The sequence below is a fragment of the Microcaecilia unicolor genome, chromosome 4, assembly GCF_901765095.1.
Source record: "Microcaecilia unicolor chromosome 4, aMicUni1.1, whole genome shotgun sequence".
NCBI lineage: Eukaryota > Metazoa > Chordata > Amphibia > Gymnophiona > Siphonopidae > Microcaecilia > Microcaecilia unicolor.
The window spans coordinates 175,042,140-175,063,823 of NC_044034.1; the positions used below are offsets into that span (position 1 = coordinate 175,042,140).

General features: G+C 46.0%; 1 protein-coding gene across 1 annotated transcript in view; it reads right to left on the reverse strand.

The window, feature by feature from the left end:
- CTR9 (CTR9 homolog, Paf1/RNA polymerase II complex component) overlaps positions 1 to 21,684 on the reverse strand; it is a 280,854-nt gene that overhangs the window by 208,414 nt on the left and 50,756 nt on the right. The window contains exon 5 of the mRNA XM_030200983.1: positions 14,237 to 14,326. Coding sequence (XP_030056843.1) covers positions 14,237 to 14,326 — 90 coding nt within the window. The remainder of the gene's footprint in view (positions 1 to 14,236; positions 14,327 to 21,684) is intronic.

Here is a 21,684-nt window from a genome sequence, read left to right on the forward strand (position 1 = left end):
TCTGTGAGCTGGCAGTATCGGGATATGAGTGTAAGCGTCCTTTAAATCCAGGGAACATAGCCAATCGTCTTTCTAAATCATTGGTAGAACGGTGCCCAAGGAAAGCATCCTGAACTTCTCTTTGACCAGGTATTTGTTCAGGCCTCTCAGGTCTAGGATGGGGCGCATCCCCCCTGTTTTCTTTTCCACAAGGAAATACCTGGAATAGAATCCCTGCCCTTCCTGCCTGGGTGGTACGGGCTCGACCGCATTGGCGCTGAGAAGGGCGGAGAGTTCCTCTGCAAGTACCTGCTTGTGATGGGAGCTGAAGGATTGGGCTCCCGGTGGGCAATTTGGTGGAGTGGAGGCCAAATTCAGGGTGTATCCGCACCACACTATTTGGAGAACCCACTGGTCGGAGGTTATCAGAGGCCACCTTTGGTGAAAAACTTTCAACCTCCCCCCGACCGGCAGGTCGTCCGGCATGGACACTTTGATGGCGGCTATGTTCCCATGGATCCAGTCAAAAACCCGTCCCCGGCTTTTGCTATGGAGGCGCAGGGGGCTGCTTGGGCGCACGCTGTTGACGGGAACGAGCACGCTGGGACTGTCCCTGTGCCTGAGGAGGCCTTTGGGCCGGCTGGGTGTACCTATGCTTGTTGTAGACGTAGGGCACAGCCTGCCGGGCCCGGGAAAAACGTCCACCTGCTGAGGTGGATGCTGAAGGCGCCCGGTGGGAGAGCTTGTCGAGAGCGGTTTCCCGCTGATGAAGTTGGTCCACCAACTGCTCGACCTTCTCGCCAAAGATGTTATCCCCCCGGCAAGGGACATCCGCCAGTCGTTGCTGGGTGCGTTTGTCCAGGTCAGAGGCACGCAGCCAGGAAAGTCTGTGCATCACTATACCTTGGGCCGCAGCTCGAGATGCCACATCACAGGTGTCATAGATACCCCTGGACAGGAACTTTCTGCACGCCTTCAGCTGCCTGACCACCTCCTGAAAAGGCCTGGACTGCTCCGGAGGGAGCTTATCGACCAGGTCCGCCAGTTGCTTCACATTGTTCCGCATGTGAATGCTCATGTAGAGCTGGTATGACTGGATGTGGGTCACGAGCATGGAAGATTGGTAGGCCTTCCTCCCAAACGAGTCCAGAGTGCGAGACTCCCGCCCCGGGGGCGCCGAGGCAGTATCCCTCGAACTCCGTGCTCTCTTGAGAGCAGAGTCCACGACTGCCGAGTCATGAGGCAATTGGGGCTGCATCAACTCTGGGTCAGAGTGGATCCTGTATTGGGACTCCGCTTTCTTGGGGATGGGGTTAGATAAAGGCTTCAGCCAGTTCCGAAGCAGTGTCTCTTTGAGGACATTGTGCAACGGCACCGTGGAAGACTCTCTAGGTGGTGATGGATAGTCGAGGACCTCGAGCATCTCGGCCCTCGGCTCATCCACAGAGACCACGGGGAAGGGAATGCAAATAGACATGTCCCTGACGAAGGAGGCAAAGGAGAGGCTCTCAGGGGGCAAGAGCTTCCTCTCCGGTGAAGGAGTGGGGTCGGAGGGAAGGCCCTCAGACTCCTCTGAGGAGAAATATCTGGGGTCCTCCTCCTCCCCCCACAAGGCCTCTTCCTCGGTGTCGGACATGAGCTCTTGTAGCTCAGACCTGAACCGGGCCCGTCTCGACTGCGAGGAACCATGTCCTCGATGATGGCGTCGAGCGGTGGACTCCCGCGCCGGCGGGGATGAAGCTCCCTCCATCGACGTCGACGGGGATTCCACCTGCGTGGCGGTCGACACCGGTGCCACAAGCGGCGTCGGAGGCCTCGGCATCGGGCTAGAGCACACCGGCGCCTCCATCAACAGCGCCGGGGTGCCGGCAAAGCCTGGAGCATCAGCCCTTCCAGAATCCCTGGAAGGATGGCTCGGAGGCACTCATCAAGGCCTGCTGTCGGGAATGCTGGAAGCTGCTAGGGTCCAGGAGACGGTACCGAAGCACCCATGGACTGACGCAGCGACACCTCTTCAACCGAGGGGGAACGCTCCTCTCGGCACTGCCGCTTCCTCGGCTTCGAATCCTCTCTGGAGGCGCCGGAGCTGGTAGTCCCGTGCGCCGTGGGCGACCGATGACGGTGCTTTTTGGTTTCCTTTCGGTGCCCGTCATTGGCGCTCGGCGGCAGAGATGAAGAGGAGGTAGAAACCCCCCCCCCACCGGCCTCGAGGGATCGGGTCTGACAGGGTTCAGTCCCAATGGCCCTGGGTAGAGGGAGTGGCCGGGGCCGATTGCCCGCGCGGCCGCTCACCCCCGCCGTCGCACCGGCGGGCCAACGGTACCTGTACTCTTGGGGTCGGTGCCGATTTCGTCGACATCGGTAACAGTACCGAAGATCCGGCCGTCGACACCGATGCCTTCGACGTCGAGGGGCTGGCTCAAGTTCCAAAAAGACGGTCCCGAAGAACTTGCCTCGCCACCTGTGTCCGCTTCCACAAGCCGAGACACAAGGTGCACGTCTTGGTATTATGCTCCGGCCCAAGGCACTGGAGGCACCAAGCGTATCGGTCTGCGAGATCTGCCGGCCGCACCGAACACACTTCTTGAATCCGCTCGGGACCTTCGAGGACATCGACGGAAAAATCGCGTCGGCGAAGTCAAAGTCGTCGATGGTGGCGGTGAAAAGCACACCCGAAAAAAAGAAACGACCGCGCGGCCACGAGGCGCCCCCGCAGCTAAAGACGACGAGCGGACTTCTTTTTTTTTTAACAGAAGAAAGGAAAGAGGCGCGAACGTGCACGAAAAGAGAAAAACTCGCGGCTAGGCCGCGATCCGGTTTCCGGGGCTGACAGAGAGAGAGACGATAACACGTCTCTCTCCAGCGCGGAATCGAAAAAACCTGAGCGGGAACAGTTGTGCACGGGCGGGAAGACGGCCGCGCATGCGCGATGGGCGTGCCCTGCGTGCGGGACTGCCCGCGAAGTTTTGTTCCGGTTGGTGGGGGCTGCCGTGGACGTCAACCCAGTCGTGACAACAAGCAGCCTGCTTGTCCTTGGAGAAATAATGTTACTACATCCAGTAACAGTACCCACAAGTTGAGGACTTAGCAAAACAATCTAGCATACCTTTATATATCAAATCTTTTTATTAGAAAACGCAAAATGAATACAACTCCATACATTTCCACATAATATTACAATAATAGGAAACCTACTATATCCCCCACCATTAGGTTCAAGGGTTGGACTCTTATACCCTCTTGTAAAGGCCATCTCTCACCCTTCCTACTAAGCTAACCCCCTCCCCCCCCCCCCAGGTCTATGCAGTAGAGACCTGTGGAGCCTTAATGGCCCGACTACAAGCTGTTGGAAAGATAGTTGATAAATATGGTGTCCAAATAGCCAAAAAATCTTTCTGGCACTTAGGGTGAGTTCATGCACCGTACGATTCCCACAGCATTAAGGCATGGAGTTTATTGCACCAGTACCAAAATGTGTGTGTGTGTGTGGGGGGGGGGGGGGGGGGGGGGGGGGAATCTTACAGCCAATGATTTAAAATATATTTCTGAGCTAAAAGGAGAAATTAGATCTTACCTGCTAATTTGCTTTCTTTTAGTCCCTCCAGACTTGCCCAGAAAGATACTGATGGGTTATGCACTCTAACAGGTGGAGACTGAGAATTCGGACTCACGAAAGCCAATAAGAGCCCTGGCTACCTATAGTAAGATCCAGTATTAATATAACAAAGCAGGAAAGATAGGAAGTAACTTCTGTGCCACTAGTAAAGCCAAATAGGCAACAGATAAAGCCTTATAGACTTTGAAAACAGATATATACAGAAGTATGTGGGTCTCCTTTTTTTTTTTTTTTATAAATTACTATAAATGTTCAAAGCAGCGCAATACCCCTGAACCTAATATGCAATAGTAAATTACATCAGTGTTAAGACTTCACACGGAAATAAATGGCCAAGAAATCACAGTACTGGGAGTGTTCTGGGCTGGTCCAGAGGAACTAAAGGAAAGCAAATTAGCAGCAAGATCTAATTTCTCCTTCCATAGTGTTGTTCCAGACTGGCCCAGAAAGATACTGATGGGAAGTAACAAAGCAGCAGTGGTTGGTGGACATGAGGCCTGGTGACTTGCCTGCCTGGTGCGAAGGTGGCGGACCTCACGCGTCACCTACATAGGATTTTAGATAGTGCTAGGGAGGAGCCGGCTGTCTTGGTACATGTGGGTACCAATGACATAGGAAAATGTGGGAGACAGGTTCTGGAAGCCAAATTTAGGCTCATAGGTACAAAGCTCAAATCCATAACCTCTTGGGTAGCATTTTCTGAAGTGCTACCCATTCCACACGCAGGGCCCAAGAGACAGGCAGAGCTCAGCAGTCTCAATGTGTGGATGAGACGATGGTGTAGAGAGGAGGGTTTTAGATTTGTTAGGAACTGGGCAACATTCTGGGGAAGGGGGAGCCTATTCTAAAAGGATGGGTTCCACTTTAACCAGGGTGAGGCCAGGCTGCTGGCATCGGCATTTCAAAAGGAGATAGAGCAGCTTTTAAACTAGAAACTTGGGGAAGGCCGACAGTCACTCAAAAGCACATGATTCGAAATAAGGCATCTTTCAAAGATATCACCTAAACAGGGAAGATAGGGTATCCCGATAGTGAGGTTGCAAAAGAGACCATAGTTAGGGTTACCATTCGTCCGGATTTCCCCGGACATGTCCTCTTTTTGAGGGCATGTCCGGGGCGTCCGGCAGATTTTGCCCGCACGCACGTTTGTCCGGATTTCTGGACAAACGAGGGCGCGGGCGGGCGTGCATGCGGGCGATTGCGCCGTGGGTCTGGTTTCGTCTACCCTCCCCTTCCCTACCATGTTCCCTGGTGGTCTAGTGATGTCTTTGGGGCAGGAAAGAGCCCCCTCTTTCCTGCCCGGAGCGCACCGCTGCCTCCCTTGTCCATCATCCTTCTCGGTCGGCTGGGGATTCAAAATGGCCGCCGAGAGTTGAAGTCTCGCGAGGCCGCTTCAACTCTCGCGGCCATTTTGAATCCCTAGACGAGACGAGGAGTATGCAGGCAAGGGCAGGCAGCGCTCCGGGCAGGCAAGAGGGGCTCTTTCCTGCCCCGAAGACGTCACTAGACCTAGATAGTGAGGGGGGGTATGTGACGGGGGCGCGCGCGGGGGGGGGGCTATGTGATGGGGCGGAACGATGACCCAAAAGGGGCGTGGCGTGGCATGGGTGGGGCAGGGGGCGTGACGTATCCTCTTTTTTCAGAGGACACAAAATGGTAACCCTAACCATAGTAGATCAGGTGTCCTTAAATAAAAATAAAAATCATACAAAAGATTGCAAATTAATACTGTCAAGTACTGAGCATGAAGATGTAAATAGGAACAACAAATAAAGTTTGAAATGTCTATATGTGAATGCTAGAAGCGTAAGAAATATGATGGGAGAGTTAGAATATATTGCACTAAATGAAAAAATAGATATAATAGGTATCTCTGAGACATGGTGGAAGGAGGATAACCAGTGGGACACTGTCATACCGGGGTACAAAGTGTATCGTAGTGATAGGGGTGGAACGAATTGGTGGAGGGGTAGCACAGTAAGTTAAGGAAGGCCTTGAATCAAATAGATTGAAAATCTGCAGGAAACAAACAAATCTTGGAATCCCAATGGATTGAAATTCCATTTGTAAAGTGGAAAAGGATAGTGATAGGAGTGTACTACCATCCGCCTGGCCAGGATGAACAGATGGATGTAGAAATGTTAAAGGAAATTAGGGATGCTAACAAACTGGTCAACACAATAATAATGGGTGATTTTCAATTACCCCGATATTGACTGGGTAAATGTAACATCAGGGCATGACAGGGAGGTAAAATTCCTTGAACAAATCAAGGACTGCTTTATGGAGAAACTGGCACAGGAGCCGACAAGAGAAGGAAAAATTCTAGACCTAGTCCTTACTGGAGCGCATGATCTGGTGCAGGAGGTAATGGTGCTGGGGCTGCTTGATAACAGTAATCATAATATGATCAGATTTGATATTAGCTTTGGAGCAAGTATATGCAGGAAATCCAATAAGTTAGCGTTTAACTTTCAAAAAGGAGACTATGATAAAATGAGAAGAACGGTGAAAAAAAAGAAAAAAAGAAAAAAAAGAAAAAAAAAACTTAGAGGAGCAGCTGCGAGGGTCAAAAATTTACATCAGGAGTGGATGCTGTTCAAAAATACTATCCTGGAAGCCCAGGCCAAATATATTTCATGTATTAAAAAAGGAGGAAGGAAGACCAAATGACAGCCAGCATGGTTAAAAAGTGAGGTGAAGGAAGTTATTAAAGCTAAAAGAAAATCCTTCAGAAAATGGAAGAAGGAACCTTACCTTGTGTGCTGAGCCCCCCAAATCCCCCCCCCCCCAAACCCACTACTGTACACAATACCATAGCCCTTAGGGAAGGGGGCACCTACATGTGGGTACAGTGGGTTTTGGGGGGGGCGGGGGGTTGGAGGGCTCCCATTTACCACCACAAACGTAACAGGTAGGTGAGGGATGGCCTGGGTTCACCTTTCTGAAGTGCACTGCACCCACTAAAAACTGCTCCAAGGACCTGCATACTGCTGTGATGGAGCTGGGTATGACATTTGAGGCTCGCATACAGGCTGGCAAAAAAATGTTTTGTTTGGGTTTTTTTTTTTGGGGGGGGGGGGCGGTGGGAGGGAGTTGGTGACCACTTGGGGAGTAAGGGGAGGTGATCCCCGATTCCCTCTGGTGGTCATCTGGTCAGTTGGGGCAGCTTTTCAAGGCTTGGTCGTGAACAAAAAGGGACCAAGTAAAGTCAGTCAAATGCTCGTCAGGGCCTGCTTTCTTTTTTCCATTATCGGCCGAAGCCGTCCATCTCTTAACCACGCCCCCGATTAACCACGCTTTCGATTATACCGATTTGGATGGCTTTAGGAGAAGGCCGGCCATCTCCCGATTTGTGTCGGAAGATGTCCGGCCTTCTCATTCGAAAATAAGCAGAATAGCGTATCTGGATTTTCAGACGGCGTTTGACAAAATACCTCATGAAAGGCTCCAGAAGAAATTGGAGAGTCATGAGATAGGAGGTAGTGTCCTATTGTGGATTAAAAACTAGTTAAAAGATAGAAAACAGAGAGTATGGTTAAATGGTCAGTTTTCTCAATGGAGAAGGGTAGATTGTGAGGTTCCTCAGGGGTCTGTGCTGGGACCGCTGCTTTTTAAACTATTTATAAATGACCTAGAGATGGGAGTAGCTAGTGACGAAACAAAGTTATTCAAAGTTGTTAAATCGAAAGAGGATTGTGAAAAATTACAAGAGGACCTTACGAGACTGGGCATCTAATGGCAGATGCATATGGGAAAGAGGAATCCAAAATTATAGCTACGTAATGCAAGGTTCCACGTTAGGAGTCACTGACCAAGAAAGGGATCTTGGTGTCGTCGTTGATGATACGTTGAAACCTTCTGCTCAGTGTGCTGCGGTGGCTAAGAAAGCAAATACAATGTTAGGTATTAATAGGAAAGGAATGGAAAACAAATATTAGAATGCCTTTTTATCACTCCACAGTGCGACTGCACCTCAAATATTCAGCTTGGAGAAAGACAGCTGAGGGAAGATTGATAGAGGTCTATAAAATAATGAGTGGAGTGGATAGGGTAGACTTGAAGCATCAGTTTACTCTTTCCAAAATACTAGGACTAGGGGACATTCAATGAAATATATAAGTACATAAGTAATGCCATACTGGGAAAAGACCAAAGGCCCATCAAGCCCAGCATCCTGTCCACGACAGCAGCCAAGGGCACCTGGCAGCTTCCCAACGTACAACATTCTATACATGGTATTCCTGAAATTGTGGATTTTTCCAAGTCCATTTAGTAGCGATCTATGGACTTGTCCTTTAGGAAACCGTCCAAACCCTTTTTAAACTCTGCCAAGCTAACCGCCTTCACCACATTCTCCAGCAACAAATTCCAGAGTTTAATTACGCGCTGGGTGAAGAAATTTTTCTCCTATTTGTTTTAAATGTACTACACTGTAGTTTCATCGCATGCCCCCTAGTCCTACTATTTTTGGAAAGCGTGAACAGACACTTCACATCCACCTGTTCCACTCCACTCATTATTTTACCTCTATCATGTCTCCCCTCAGCCGTCTCTTCTCCAAGCTGAAAAGCCCTAGCCTCCTTAGTCTTTCTTCATAGGGAAGTCGTCCCATCCCCGCTATCATTTTCGTCGCCCTTCGCTGCACCTTTTCCAATTCCACTATATCTTTCTTGAGATGCGGCGACCAGAATTGGACACAATATTCAAGGTGCGGTTGCACCATGGAACGATACAACGGCATTATAACATCCTCACACCTGTTTTCTATACCTTTCCTAATAATACCCAACATTCTATTCGCTTTCCTAGCCGCAGCAGCACACTCAGCAGAAGGTTTCAGTGTATTATCAACAACAACACCCAGATCCCTTTTTTTGGTCCGTAATTCCTAATGTGGAACCTTGCATGACGTAGCTGTAATTTTGGGTTCTTTTTTCCCACATGCATCACTTACACTGCCTCACATTAAACGACATCTGCCATTTAGCTGCCCAGTCTCCCAGTCTCGTAAGGTCCTTCTGTAATTTTTCACAATCCTCTCGTGAATTAACGACTTTGAATAACTTTGTATCATCAGCAAATTTAATTACCTCGCTAGTTACTCCCATCTCTAAATCATTTATAAATATATTAAAGAGCAGCGGTCCTAGCACTCTTAAAATGGTAGGCTTAGATGCCGCCAAACCCTTGCAGGCGTCTCCAGTGAGCAGAGAAAGGTCAATCTGTCTGAAATTCTCCGTAGTTCACAATAATGCTTAAGGACTCTCAACATCGACTTTCCATAAACTCCATTGCTCTTCTGACCCTGAAAATAAGCCTAGTACTGGTAAAACTACTGACTGGTTCAAATGAAACTTGGACAAAACCTTAAGAAGAAAAGAAGGAACAGGGTGCAAAGTTACTCGTTCCTTGGAAAACTGAAAAAAAAAATGATACAGGAAAACGCTTTAACTCTGACACTCGCCTAGCCGAGACAATGGCAACTAAAATACCACTTTAAGTATCAAATTGTTTAGACAGCAGGCTGACAACGGTTCAAAAGGTGGTCTAGTAAGGACTGGAAAGGGCTATATTGAGATCCCAAGCAGGAAATATTGCTCTAGATGGATGAGAAAGTAATCCTGCACCTCTAAGGAAACGAACATCTGGATGGCTAGCCAAAGACTTTCCTTTAATTTTACCTCAAAAACAAGACAATGCCGCAATCTGCACCTTGAGGGAAGCAATTGCCAAGACTTTATCAAATCCTTCCTAAGAATCTAAGATTTGGACCACCAACACAAGAAAAGGCAACAAAGATCAATCGGCACACCAAGCTTCAAGGGCGAATGTAATTCAAAGAAGTTGACTGACATTGCGAACAAAGCATCATAACTATGACATTAAAGGAATAACCTCTCTTAGAGGCATATTTTCAAAGCACTTAGCCTTCCAAAGTTCTATAGGTTTCTATGGAACTTTGGAAGGCTAAGTGCTTTGATAATATGCCTCTTAGTCAACCATGCTCTTTCAAGAGCCAAGCCGTAAGACAAAATCAAGCCGGATCTAGATGAACTACCGGCCCTTGAACTAGAAGGTCCAGAGAGTCCGGGAGCATAAGAGGAGAGTCGACAGATACGTACGAAATCTGTGTACCAAGGCCTGCGAGGCCAACTGGCCACTACGAGAATTACTAGACCTGCATGTCTCTAGATCCTTTGAGTTGCCCCAAGAGGGGCCATGGAGGAAACATATAAAGAAGATCTGTTGGTTGTGTCTGAAGAAGAGCATCTAGTCCCTCTGCTCTGAGATCTTTCCGATGACTGAAGTATCAGGGCACTCTGAATTTGTGCGCTGTAGCCATGCCATCAGATTCATGAGCTCCCATTCTCCCAGGTCTAGGGTGCGACGACTGAGGAAGTCTGCTTGGATATTCAAAGTCCCCACCACATGAGAGGTCAAAAGGTCCAAGAGATGGAGCTCCGCCCAAGACATTAGAAGAGCCTGCACTCCTGCTATAGAAGATGACCTTCTTATTCCTCCTTCCCGATTGTCATACGCCACTGCTGTTGCTTTGTCTGAGAGGACTCGCAAGGGCCGGTGTCTGAGAGAATGCCTGCAGAGCCAGACGAATTGCTCTCATTTCCAAAAGATTGATCGAGTAGGGACGTCTTTCTCTTGTGACCACAGACCCTGAGCAACATGACCCAGACAGTGAGCTCCCCAGCCCTGAGAACTGGCATCGGTTGTTAGTATGACCCACTGAGGAGGATCTAAAAGAACTCCCTTGACCAGATTTTGTGTCACCAACGGAGACTCCTTTTTTTTTTTTGTTACATTTGTACCCCACGCTTTCCCACTCATGGCAGGCTCAATGCGGCTTACATATTATATACAGGTACTTATTTGTACCTGGGGCAATGGAGGGTTAAGTGACCTGCCCAGAGTCACAAGGAGCTGCCTGTGCCTGAAGTGGGAATCGAACTCAGTTCCTTAGTTCCCCAGGACCAGAGTCCACCACCCTAACCACTAGGCCACACCTCTCCTCCTCCGCTCTCAAGTCCTGAGAATCAGTTTGACCATCAGAGAATTCTGTACTGGCGGAGACCAATGGGATTCTGGAGAGGCCTCATATGTGCTCTGGCCCAAGGGAACACTACCTCAATTGTTGCCGCCATGGATCCTAAGACCTGAAGATAATCTCTCGCATATGGTACCAGCTTGCAAAGGAAAAGTCCGTATGTGATCCTGAAGTTTGACAATTCTGTTCGGAGGCAAAAATACTCGTCTTTGTAGAGTGTTGAAGGAAACTTCTAGATACATAAGAGACTGAGGACAGCCCCAGGAGAACTCTTGAGTGGGTTTACTACCCAACCAAGCCACTGAAGAACACTGAACCACATGCTCCGTGGCTTGCACCACTCTCGATACAATTTTGCTTGATCAACCAATCGTCCAGTAAGGATGGACTAGAATGTCCTCTTTTCTGAGAGCCGCTGTCACTATTTCCATGACCTTCGTAAAGGTATGAGGAGCCGTAGCAAGACTGAAGGAAGAGCTTGAAACTGAAATGCTGGCCCAAAACTGCAAACAAAGAAACCTCTGATGCAAAGGACGAATCGGGATATGCAGATAAGCCTCTGTCAAATCTAGAGCCATGAGAAACTCCCCTGAACGAACCACAACAATGACGGAACACAGAGTTTCTATACAAAAACTGGTAACCTCGAGCGTCCAGCTGATTGCCTTGAGATCCAAAATTGGGCGAAAGGACTCCTCTTTTTTGGCAACTACAAAGTAAATGGAATAACTACCTATTATTTCTGAAGGAGGAACAGGGCAGACTGCTTGTAAAGAAAGAAGCCTTTCTAGAATGACCCAGACTGCCCCTGCTTTTAGACAAGAACAAGGAGACTCTAGGAAAGCATCTGGCAATGGCCGCACAAACTCTAAGGCGGACCCATCACAAATAACCTCGAAAACCTATTGATCGGAGGTAACTTCGGCCCACCTCCAATAAAATTGAGCCAACCGAGCTCCACTGGAAGCGGACATTGGATCCGGAAACCTTCATTGTGTCGGACAAGCAGAGGGTATCTGCATTCCTACTTCTGCAGTGGGCACCTTGAAAGGACTGAAACCTTTGAAAATAGCAAAACTGTGGAACAGAAGGTACTCTGCCTGCTCGAAACCAACAAAAATCTCTGCCACGTCCCCTACTGGAAAGAAATCCATGACTGGACGGCCTAGGACATTCTTCAGGAAGACCAGGGGAACTTACTAAGTTTAGACTTAGAAGCCGCATCAACAGACCAGCCTCGAAGCCAAAGAGAACGATAGGCCGCAACACTTAAGGCCATAAACTTGGAAGATGCCCGCAATAAACCACACATGGCATCAGCTAAGAAAGCTGATCCCATCTCTATCTTAGCCACTTCAGAGTCCACTAAAGAGAAGTCATCTGAGGACCTATCCAATACTCACTCGGACCACCTAAAACAAGCCCTGGCTACCAGAGAACCACAGATAGCTGCCTGGACCGCAAGAGCCGAGACGTCAAAAGAAGACTTTAAAAGAGATTCCATATGCCGATCTTGTACATCCTTTAGCGCTGAGCCTCCACCCACGGGAACAGTATTGCTCTTGGTAACAGCAGAAACTATTACATCAACTACAGATCTTGAAAGACGAAATGGGGCACCTGGTATATCCCACTGTGCTTGGATGATATCTCTGATATCCTGATGCAAAGGAAAAGTTTTACCAGCTTTCCTAATACCTTTAACTAAAAGATCCACCATGCGCTACTGACCAACTACTGAATCCTCTTCAAAATTTAATGTAGAAGAGACCAAGGCTATAAACTCCTGCAAATCCTCCTTTTGAAAAATACATACAACAGAAGAATCCTCCCCAGGAAGGAGAGTGTCTAATACTGAATCACCAGGAATAGCTTCCTATGAAAATCCTGCTTCTTCTATCTCAAGGTCTTCCCCAAGGAAAGGCATCTCGGATCTAAATCCATATCAGCATCTGTCTCTAAAGCTCAGGCAACCCTAGGTCTTTTGAGAGGAGAGAAGATCTGAGGTCCCTGACCCTTCAGAAGCAAGTACTGGAGAGGGATCCGATTTATGCATTAAAAATGCTCTGTACATTTGCACCACAAATTCAGGAGGAAAACTCCCTTGAAGTTCTCCCCCCTGCAATGACCCAGGCAAGAAAGAAACCTCCAAGGGCTTTTCTGGAGCTGAAGAACCAAGCTCTGATGTGGTAGGCTGTGATTGCCTAATGGCGGTGCTTCCTGCTTGCAACTGCTTAATGGCTGCACTTCCCGCCAAACCGGCGCATGAGGAAGAACAGCTGATTGCCCGGGAGTAGAAAGCAGAGCACCCGAATCACACCCCAACTCTGAATAAGTGCTGGAGCCTCTTTGGAAGTACAATATTTACAAGTACCGGACGCCATGAGGCCCCTGCGCTGACATGCCACAGATTCTCCGCAATGCTGTGTTTTTATTTTATTTTTTTAAAGAAACCGGCTGAACAAAGGCAGGAGAATTACACATCAGGTAAAACACAGATGCAGCAAGGTAGAATGTGAGCTGCTCTGCTCATTTGACAGTTTGTTTGTTTTTTCCCACAGCACCAAAGCAAAGTGGCTGTCTCTCCCTGTCCTCAGGAAACCCTCCCTCGAAGGGGCTGAGGTTAGTGCAGCAGTGAAGACCCAATTACATTAAAATACACTAATATCCAAGGTCGGGAGGTAGTTGGGGGGGGAGGGACTTTGTCATCTGAGTGTGACACCCACGAGGATGTAAGAGAATCCCAGCAGGCCTCAGCCTCCTTAGTAAGCTTTTTTTTTTTTTTTTTTAAACACCATTGCACAGAAAAATGGATTAAATAAATAACAAATTTTTTTTTAAACTAAAAGTAGACAGAAATAGAATAAGAAGTATAATAGACTGAAGGGCTCACCACTTTTCACCTGCTGGAGACTGAGAATACTTGATCTTACTATAGCTAGCCAGGGCTCTAATTGGCTCTCAAGAGAGTCAGAATTCTCTGTCTCCACCTGCTGGAAGGAGTGCACAACCAACCCATCAGTATTTTTCTGGGCATGTCCGGAATGACGCTAAGGAATGTATGATTTCCCCCAAAAAAGTTCTCCTTTACCCCAAGTTCCAGAGTGATCCAGATTAGTCAAAAGGATCCCCTCCAAAGACAAAACCAAAGAATGGCCAAGAAGATGCTGCAAATAAAGCAGGAGAGCCACCCAAAATGCCTGAACGTGATAAGCCCAACCTAACGTACCTTTAAGAACAGACTTTACCTGTCAACTCCAATCTTAGCAAAGTCTGTTTTCAAGCATGACCTTTGACCAAATGTAAAAACTACAAAATTACTACTTCACTGAGCACTGCTGACATGTGCTTGCTACTTTTGCCCAGCATTAAATGAATCTCTGTAAAAAGAAAATACTGGACTAGTGACAAGAATGAAAATTATTCATAACAAGGAAGGCAAATGGGATACATTCTGCTGGTGCAAATTCTCTTTTATTGATATTTTTTATGCTTTTTACAGTACATTGCTGGCATGTTTATGGATTCTTATAAGGTAAGTAACATCACAGTTTCAGATTTGTAAGTCTTCCTTTTACCTGGGCAGCCTGGGTTTGTGCGTAGTGCCTTCTTATAGTATGCAAGAGCTCCTCGATAATCTTTTTTGTTGAAAGAAATGCAAGCCTTACCTAAAATATATTTTACACATTAAAACAAATCTCAGTTAATACAGCACTGGATCATTAAAGTTCAAGTTGGCTGAATGCTAGGGCTGTACTTTTAGCTAAGTACAAAATTAGTTACTACTGCTTATTTTAAAACAACCAGTCAGAAGCAATGTCCAGTTCAAGATGTACTGATGCATACCCAGAACACCAGTCACATATCTTAGCATACGCAGTGTTCCCACATTGTGCTAAGTGTCTGATCTTGTGAGAATATCAGAGGTAATGACATTGCCAAGATGAGACAGAACACAGCAAGGTATAGGAGATGTAGCAAGGATATATTAGACAGAAGTATAAAGAAGCAACTTTGGTAGGAAAAATGGGTGAGAGAATAGGAGACAGGAAGAAAGAAAAGGTAGAGAGAAAGTAAAAGGCAGACTGGGTAAAGGAGAAAGGGAAACAGTCAAAGACACTTGCACAGTGGAATATAGACAAACAACTAAGAAAGAAAGAAAAGGAAGGTTATGTTCCACTGAAATATAAAACAGAAAACAAAATTTTAAAAAATGAAAAGAAATTAGAACCAAAGAATAAAAATTCTGTGCATGAAACAGTTGCACCTGACTGGCCAATTCAGTGATGGCAAAAGCCAGAAGGATTCTTGGATGCACAGGGAGATGAATGGCCAGCAGGAAAAAGGAGGTGGTAATGCCTCTGTACAAGTCTCTGGTAAGACCTTTTTTTAGGGTACGGCATACAATTCTGGAGTAGACAGCTGACCTGGATTAATGGGTATCCCTTCCAGGTCCACGAGACTCCCGTGGACACAGAGGCAAGTTCTGCAGAATTCCCAAAGAGATGAACGTAGATCCTGCAGGGTTCCTGCGGTATTGCCAGGCCAGCCTACCTATCCTTTCCTTGTGTTTCTAAGCTAGCATAGCAATTATAATAGAACTAAAAAAAATTAATGGATATGATTGAAAGCATTGAAATCTCCATAATCACTGAGAGGAGAAGTTATCAACATGGGCTACTGTTAAGTTGGGTTATTTTACCATGTTGGGTTTTGTTTTGTTTTTTATATAGGGGATGGGTGGGGATGGAGGAGATCCGGTGGGGATGGGTTAGACTCCAGTGGGGATAGGTGGGGACAGTTGGAATGTATGTCCCCAATCAACTCTATTCTGGAGACCACAGTTTCAAAAAAGACAAGATAGAGTTGGTCCAAAGGGCAGTAGCTAAAATGGTCAGTGGTCCCCTCTGAAGGGACACCACCTTGAAGGGGTGGAGGGGCTTGTGTGTTTCAATGACTTAGAGGGCTATGCTGAAGGGTTACCCATATCAGACAGGCCTCTGCGGAGAAACCAGACAGAGTGTCCCAAACTGGGAGAGTGGTAAGATGGTGACCTGAAGTTCGTATGCCCAACGGCCCAGCTGCCCTCTGAAGTTTCGTCTTCTTTACGTAAATTTCCTCTCTGCAATTGCAGTTACCTTAACTGAGAGGAAGGGGACAACCAGCGATCAGCCACCGATGGCCAGCGTTTTATCCCGAGCAGCAATTGCGGGACCGCTGTGTGATGAACTGCCCACAGATGAAAGGGTTGGCGAGTCCTTTGATTAGCGCCGGCGAAGTCTTGGGCCTGGAAAAAATAACTCCATATCTCCCAAATTATTCAACCACCATGCCCAAAGGAGTAGGAGTTAGAGGTATATGCTGAAACGGAGGACGTTTACAGCAGAACCCGAATCGGCGGAACCACTCCTAAACACCTATGAGAAATCAACTTGGAGTTTTTGGCTCCCGTGGAGGTTACATTGAATACCATCTGGAAGGCGCTTCGGGACCCAACGGTGGTAGTAAATAATTTTGATTCAGATATAATTTTATTAGAGAGTTACATGGACAATTCAACTGAACCCTTTAAGAGTAAAAAATTGATATAACAAATGATTCTACATGAGCAAGAAGTGGTTATGATTTTGAAAATGATAATAGACCAGAAATTTTGAATAATAAAATTAATATTATTATAGATGATTAATATCGAGATTATTGTTTTTCCCAGAGTTCCGGGTATGACTCCTAAAGTTTTCCTCAGAAATATTTCCTCAAATTATTACTTTAAAAGGAGTGAAGCCTGTGAAAACTAGGATTACTTTAATCAGTGGGACTTGAATTAGAGACTTAAGTATATGTATTGTTAAATAATTTCTGGTTTTTAAAAGAGAAAGAATGTAATCAGATGTATTATTTCTAACTAATATTGGACAATAAGTATGTTTTCAATGAAATGATTTGACTATACACCGTATTGGCCTTGAAGAAGCCAACCAGATGATCAATGTGGAATAATGAATTAGACGAGTAATATCTGGGGATAATCAGGTTAATACCACGGGGTTTTTTTTCTGTTTACTGTTCGATTTATCTCCTTGTCTTGTTTCACTCTCCCTGTATGGTGGTCTAAGGAAGAGAATAGAGTTACCTGACTGAAGTAATTCCTACATATTACTTTCTCTGTATTTCCAGCAAATTGTTTTGTCGCTTGTAAAAATTTGAATGGTTATAAATAAAAAATTTTTTTTAAATGGTCAGTGGTTTTTGGCATAAAGTATATAAACTAAACATAGAAAAATATAGATTGGTTTTCTCCACTTTTCTATAACTTTCAGGATGTGATTGAGAGTGGGGGGGGGTTGTATAATTTGAAAGAAAAGCAGGAGAGGGAAGGTATGATAAGGACATTTAAAAGCCTACATGGCCTAAATACATAGGAGGCAAACCACTTTCAAATGAAAAGAAGTTCTGGAATGAGAGAGAATAAGATAAGGGCTCATGAGTAATCTAAGGAAAGGTTTCTTTTCAGAAAGGATGGTAAATGCGTAGAATGGTAAAAATGAGAACTATCTGAATTCAAGAAAGCAAGGGACAAGCAGAGAAAGGCAGGGATTAGTACAGATTGGCAGACTTGATAGTCCATATGAACGTTACCTATTGTCAATTTTTATAAGCCGATATAAGCAGAAAAATTTTAACAACTTTTATTTTTAATGTATTACCCATCCTAAAATAATGGAGACAATAGTATTATTTTATTTATTTTGTTACAGAGGTTTGATATACTGCCATTTGTATCTAAGTGCTGCAAGGAGACTGACCATTAAATCCAAAACATGAGTTTTTATTTTCAATATTTATTCTGGATTGTAAACAGTAATGATCACCATAAACATAAAAAGATATGTGCATGTAAACACACACATGCAGAAAAACACCAGGCAGCAAACAACAGAGGAAAGTAGAACAACCTCTCTTAGATGGTGTTTTGGCCCTACCGGCCTGCATCAGCGCTTTTGGAAGTCAGTTCGTGCCTTAGTTCTTTGTTCAAAGAGAGATTGCCAATAGGAGACTTGATTTACATGACTTGTCTGGGAATATGTTTGACATGATAAATTCCCAGACCCCTGATGCAGGCTGGTAGGGCCGAAACACGAGTCGTGTCGGGTCCCCTTTATTATTGAAGACTGTTAAGGTGAAATTAGGCCTTACCTGCTAATTTTCTTTCCTCTAGACCCTCCAGACTGGTCAAGATGCATAAGGTTATACACTTCTACCAGAAGAGGGAGACTGAGAACACTGAAGTTTGCACACTGTATGTGTATCCTGTGCAGAACTCTAGCCATCCAGTATAAAGATAAAGCAGACTAGACACAAAACTGTTCAAACCCTGTATCTGGAAAACCCCAACTCAAAACTAATGGTGCTTAAAAGAACAGGCACAACCAGCGACCCAAACTGACACCAGTAGAAAATCAACCCTAGCATCGAGACTAACAGTAGCAGAAACCACTACTACAAAACAGCCAACAGCAGAACACAGGTCCAAACCAGAATCAGCAAAAAACAGACAGAATGGATGAGAACAGGGAGGGATTCTTGACTGGCCTGGAGGGTCTAGAGGAAAGAAAATTAGCAGGTAAGGCCTAATTTCACCTTCCTCAGCGACCCTCCAGACCGGACAAGATGCTTGGAAAGTACCAAAGCAGTAAAATACTAAGGTCGGGACTCCCGAGAAGCAGAAGACAACACAGCAGCACCAAATCTGGCCTCCTCTTAGCTTAAGTACATAAGTATTGCCATACTGGGAAAGACCAAAGGTCCATCGAGCCCAGCATCCTGTTTCCAACAGTGGCAAATCCAGGTCAGAAATACCCGGTAAGATCCCAAAAATGTACAAAAACATTTTATACTGCATATCCCAGAAATAGTGGATTTTAATAACGGTCTATGGACTTTTCCTTTAGGAAGCCGTCCAAACCTTTTTTAAACTCCGCTAAGCTAACCGCCTTTACCACATTCTCTGGCAACGAATTCCAGAGTTTAATTACACGTTGAGTGAAGAAAATCTTTCTCCAATTCGTTTTAAATTTACTGCATTATAGCTTCATCGCATTCCCCCTAGTCCTAGTATTTTTGGAAAGCGTGAACAGACGCTTCACATCTACCCGTTCAACTCCACTCATTATTTTATAGATCTCTATCATATCTCCCCTCAGCCGCCTTTTCTCCAAACTGAAGAGCCCTAGCCGCTTTAGCCTTTCCTCATAGGGAAGTCGTCCCATCTCCTTTATTATTTTCGTCGCCCTTCTCTGCACGTTTTCTAATTCCACTATATCTTTTTTGAGATGCAGCGACCAGGATTGAACACAATATTTGAGGCGTGGTCGCACCATGGAGCAATATAAAGGCATTATAACATCTTCATTTTTGTTTTCCATTCCTTTCCTAATAATACCTAACATTCTATTTGCTTTCTTAGCCGCAGCAGCACACTGAGCAGAAGGTTTCAACGTATCATCAACGACCACACCTAGATCCTTTTCTTGGTCCGTGACTCCTAACGTGGAACCTTGCATGACGTAGCTATAATTCGGGTTCCTCTTTCCCACATGCATCACTTTGCACTTGTTCACATTAAACGTCATCTGCCATTTAGACGCCCAGTCTCCCAGTCTCGTAAGTTCCGCTTGTAATTTTTCACAATCCTCCCGCTATTTAACGGCTTTGAACAACTTTGTGTCATCAGCAAATTTAATTACCTCACTAGTTACTCCCATCTCTAGGCCATTTATAAATATGTTAAAAAGCACCGGTCCCAGCACAGACCCCTGGGGAGCCCCACTAACTACCCTACTCCATTGAAAATACTGACCATTTAACCCTACTCTGTTTTCTATGTTTTAACCAGTTTTTAATCCACAACAGAACATTACCTTCTATCCCATGACTCTCCAATTTCCACTGGAGTCTTTCATGAGGTACTTGTCAAAGGTCTTCTGAAAATCCAGATACACAATATCAACCGGCACACCTTTATCCACATGTTTGTTCACCCCTTCAAAGAAATGTAGTAGATTGGTGAGGCAAGATTTCCCTTCACTAAATCCATGTTGTCTTTGTCTCATTAATCCATGCTTTTGAATATGATCTGTAATTTTGTTCTTAATAATAGTCTCTACCATTTTGCCCGGCACCAACGTCAGACTCACCGGTCTATAATTTCCCGGATCTCCTCTGGAACCTTTTTAAAAAATCGGCGTTACATTGGCCACCCTCCAATCTTCCGGTAACACGCTCGATTTTAAGGATAAATTACATATTTCTAACAATAGCTCTGCAAGCTCATTTTTCAGTTCAGACTCTGGGATGAATACCACCCGGTCCAGGAGATTTGCTACTCTTCACTTTGTAGAACTGCCCCATTACATCCTTCAGGTTTACAGAGAATTCATTAAGTTTCTCCGACTCGTCAGCTTCGAATACCATTTCCATCACCGGTATCCCACCCAAATCTTCCTCGGTGAAGACTGAAGCAAAGAATTCATTTAATTTCTCCGCTACGGCTTTGTCTTCCCTGATCGCCCCTTTTACTCCTCGGACATCTAGCTGTCCAACCAATTCTTTTGCCGGCTTCCTGCTTGAACGTCGATTCTGTAATGCTTCACAAACGAATGCATGGAAGACCGGACAGCTGCCCTGCAAATGTCCTGTGGAGGAATGAGACTGCACTCCGCCAAAGAAGCTACCCCACGAGTAGAATGCACTTTAAGCACAAGCGGCACAACACGGCCCCTTCAATAAATAGGCTGAGGCAATAGCCTCCTTCAACCACCTAGCAATGGATGACTTAGAAGCGGCCACACCTTTCTTTGGCACCTCATGCAATACAAATAGACTATCAGAAGACACAACTCCTGTGTCTTTCGCAAGTAAACACGCAAAACCCGACGGACATCCAATTTTACTATGTGACGCTGGGAGGAATCCCCCGATCTATTTCCCAAGACCGGCAAAGAAATCACCCGAGTCACATGAAAAGTGGAAACCACTGTAGGCAGAAAAGAAGGCACTGTTTTCAGCTAAACCTTTTCCTTGGAAAAAGACAAGAAAGGCTCTCTACAGGACAGAGCCTGGAGCTCCGAAATCCACGAAGCTGAAGTAATAACTACCAAAAACACTGTCTTCAGAGAAAGATCCTTCAGGGTACACGACTCCAAGGGTTCAAAAGGAGCACTCACCAATACTTCCAGAAATAAATTCAAATCCCACAGCGGGACAAACGGACTAAGTGGCGGACGTATCAGCTTAACTCCCCGCAAAAAAAAAAAAAAAACGGACAACGTCCAGAGAAGACGCCAAGTAATAACCCTGGACCTTCCCATGAAAACAGGCCAAGGCCGCCACTTGAACTTTCAAGGAAGACAACGATAGTCCCCTATCCAAACCATCCTGTAAGAACTCCAAAACCTCTGCAACCGAAGTGCTAAGAGGGAGGTAAGACCAATCTTGACACCAGCTCTCAGAAAGTTGCCATACACGCACATAGGCCAACGAAGTAAACCGCTTCTTCGATCGCAACATCGTATCAATAACTCTGGGAGAAAAACCTCTCTTTCTCAACCTGTTCCTTTCAAGAGCCAAGCCATAAGCGAGAACGGAGAGGGATTGGGCATCTCGACTGGACCCTGAACTAACCTGACCGAGTCCCCTAACAGGAGTGGTTCTTCCACACCCAGCCGTATCAGATCTCCGTACCACGGACGACGTGGCCAATTCGGGGCTACCAGGATCACCAAACCTGAGTGACGCTCGGCCCACTGAAGTACTCGACCCACTAGTAGCCACGGCGGAAACACATACAGCAGCTCCTGAGGCCACGGCAGCAACAACACGTCAATTCCCTCAGAACATAGATCCCTCCATCAACTGAAGAAACGGGGGACCTGAGCATTGGCAGCCGTCGCCATGAGATCCATTGTTGGTAGACCTCATTCCACCACAATGCAGTCGAAAACTGAACGATGAAGCAACTACTCTT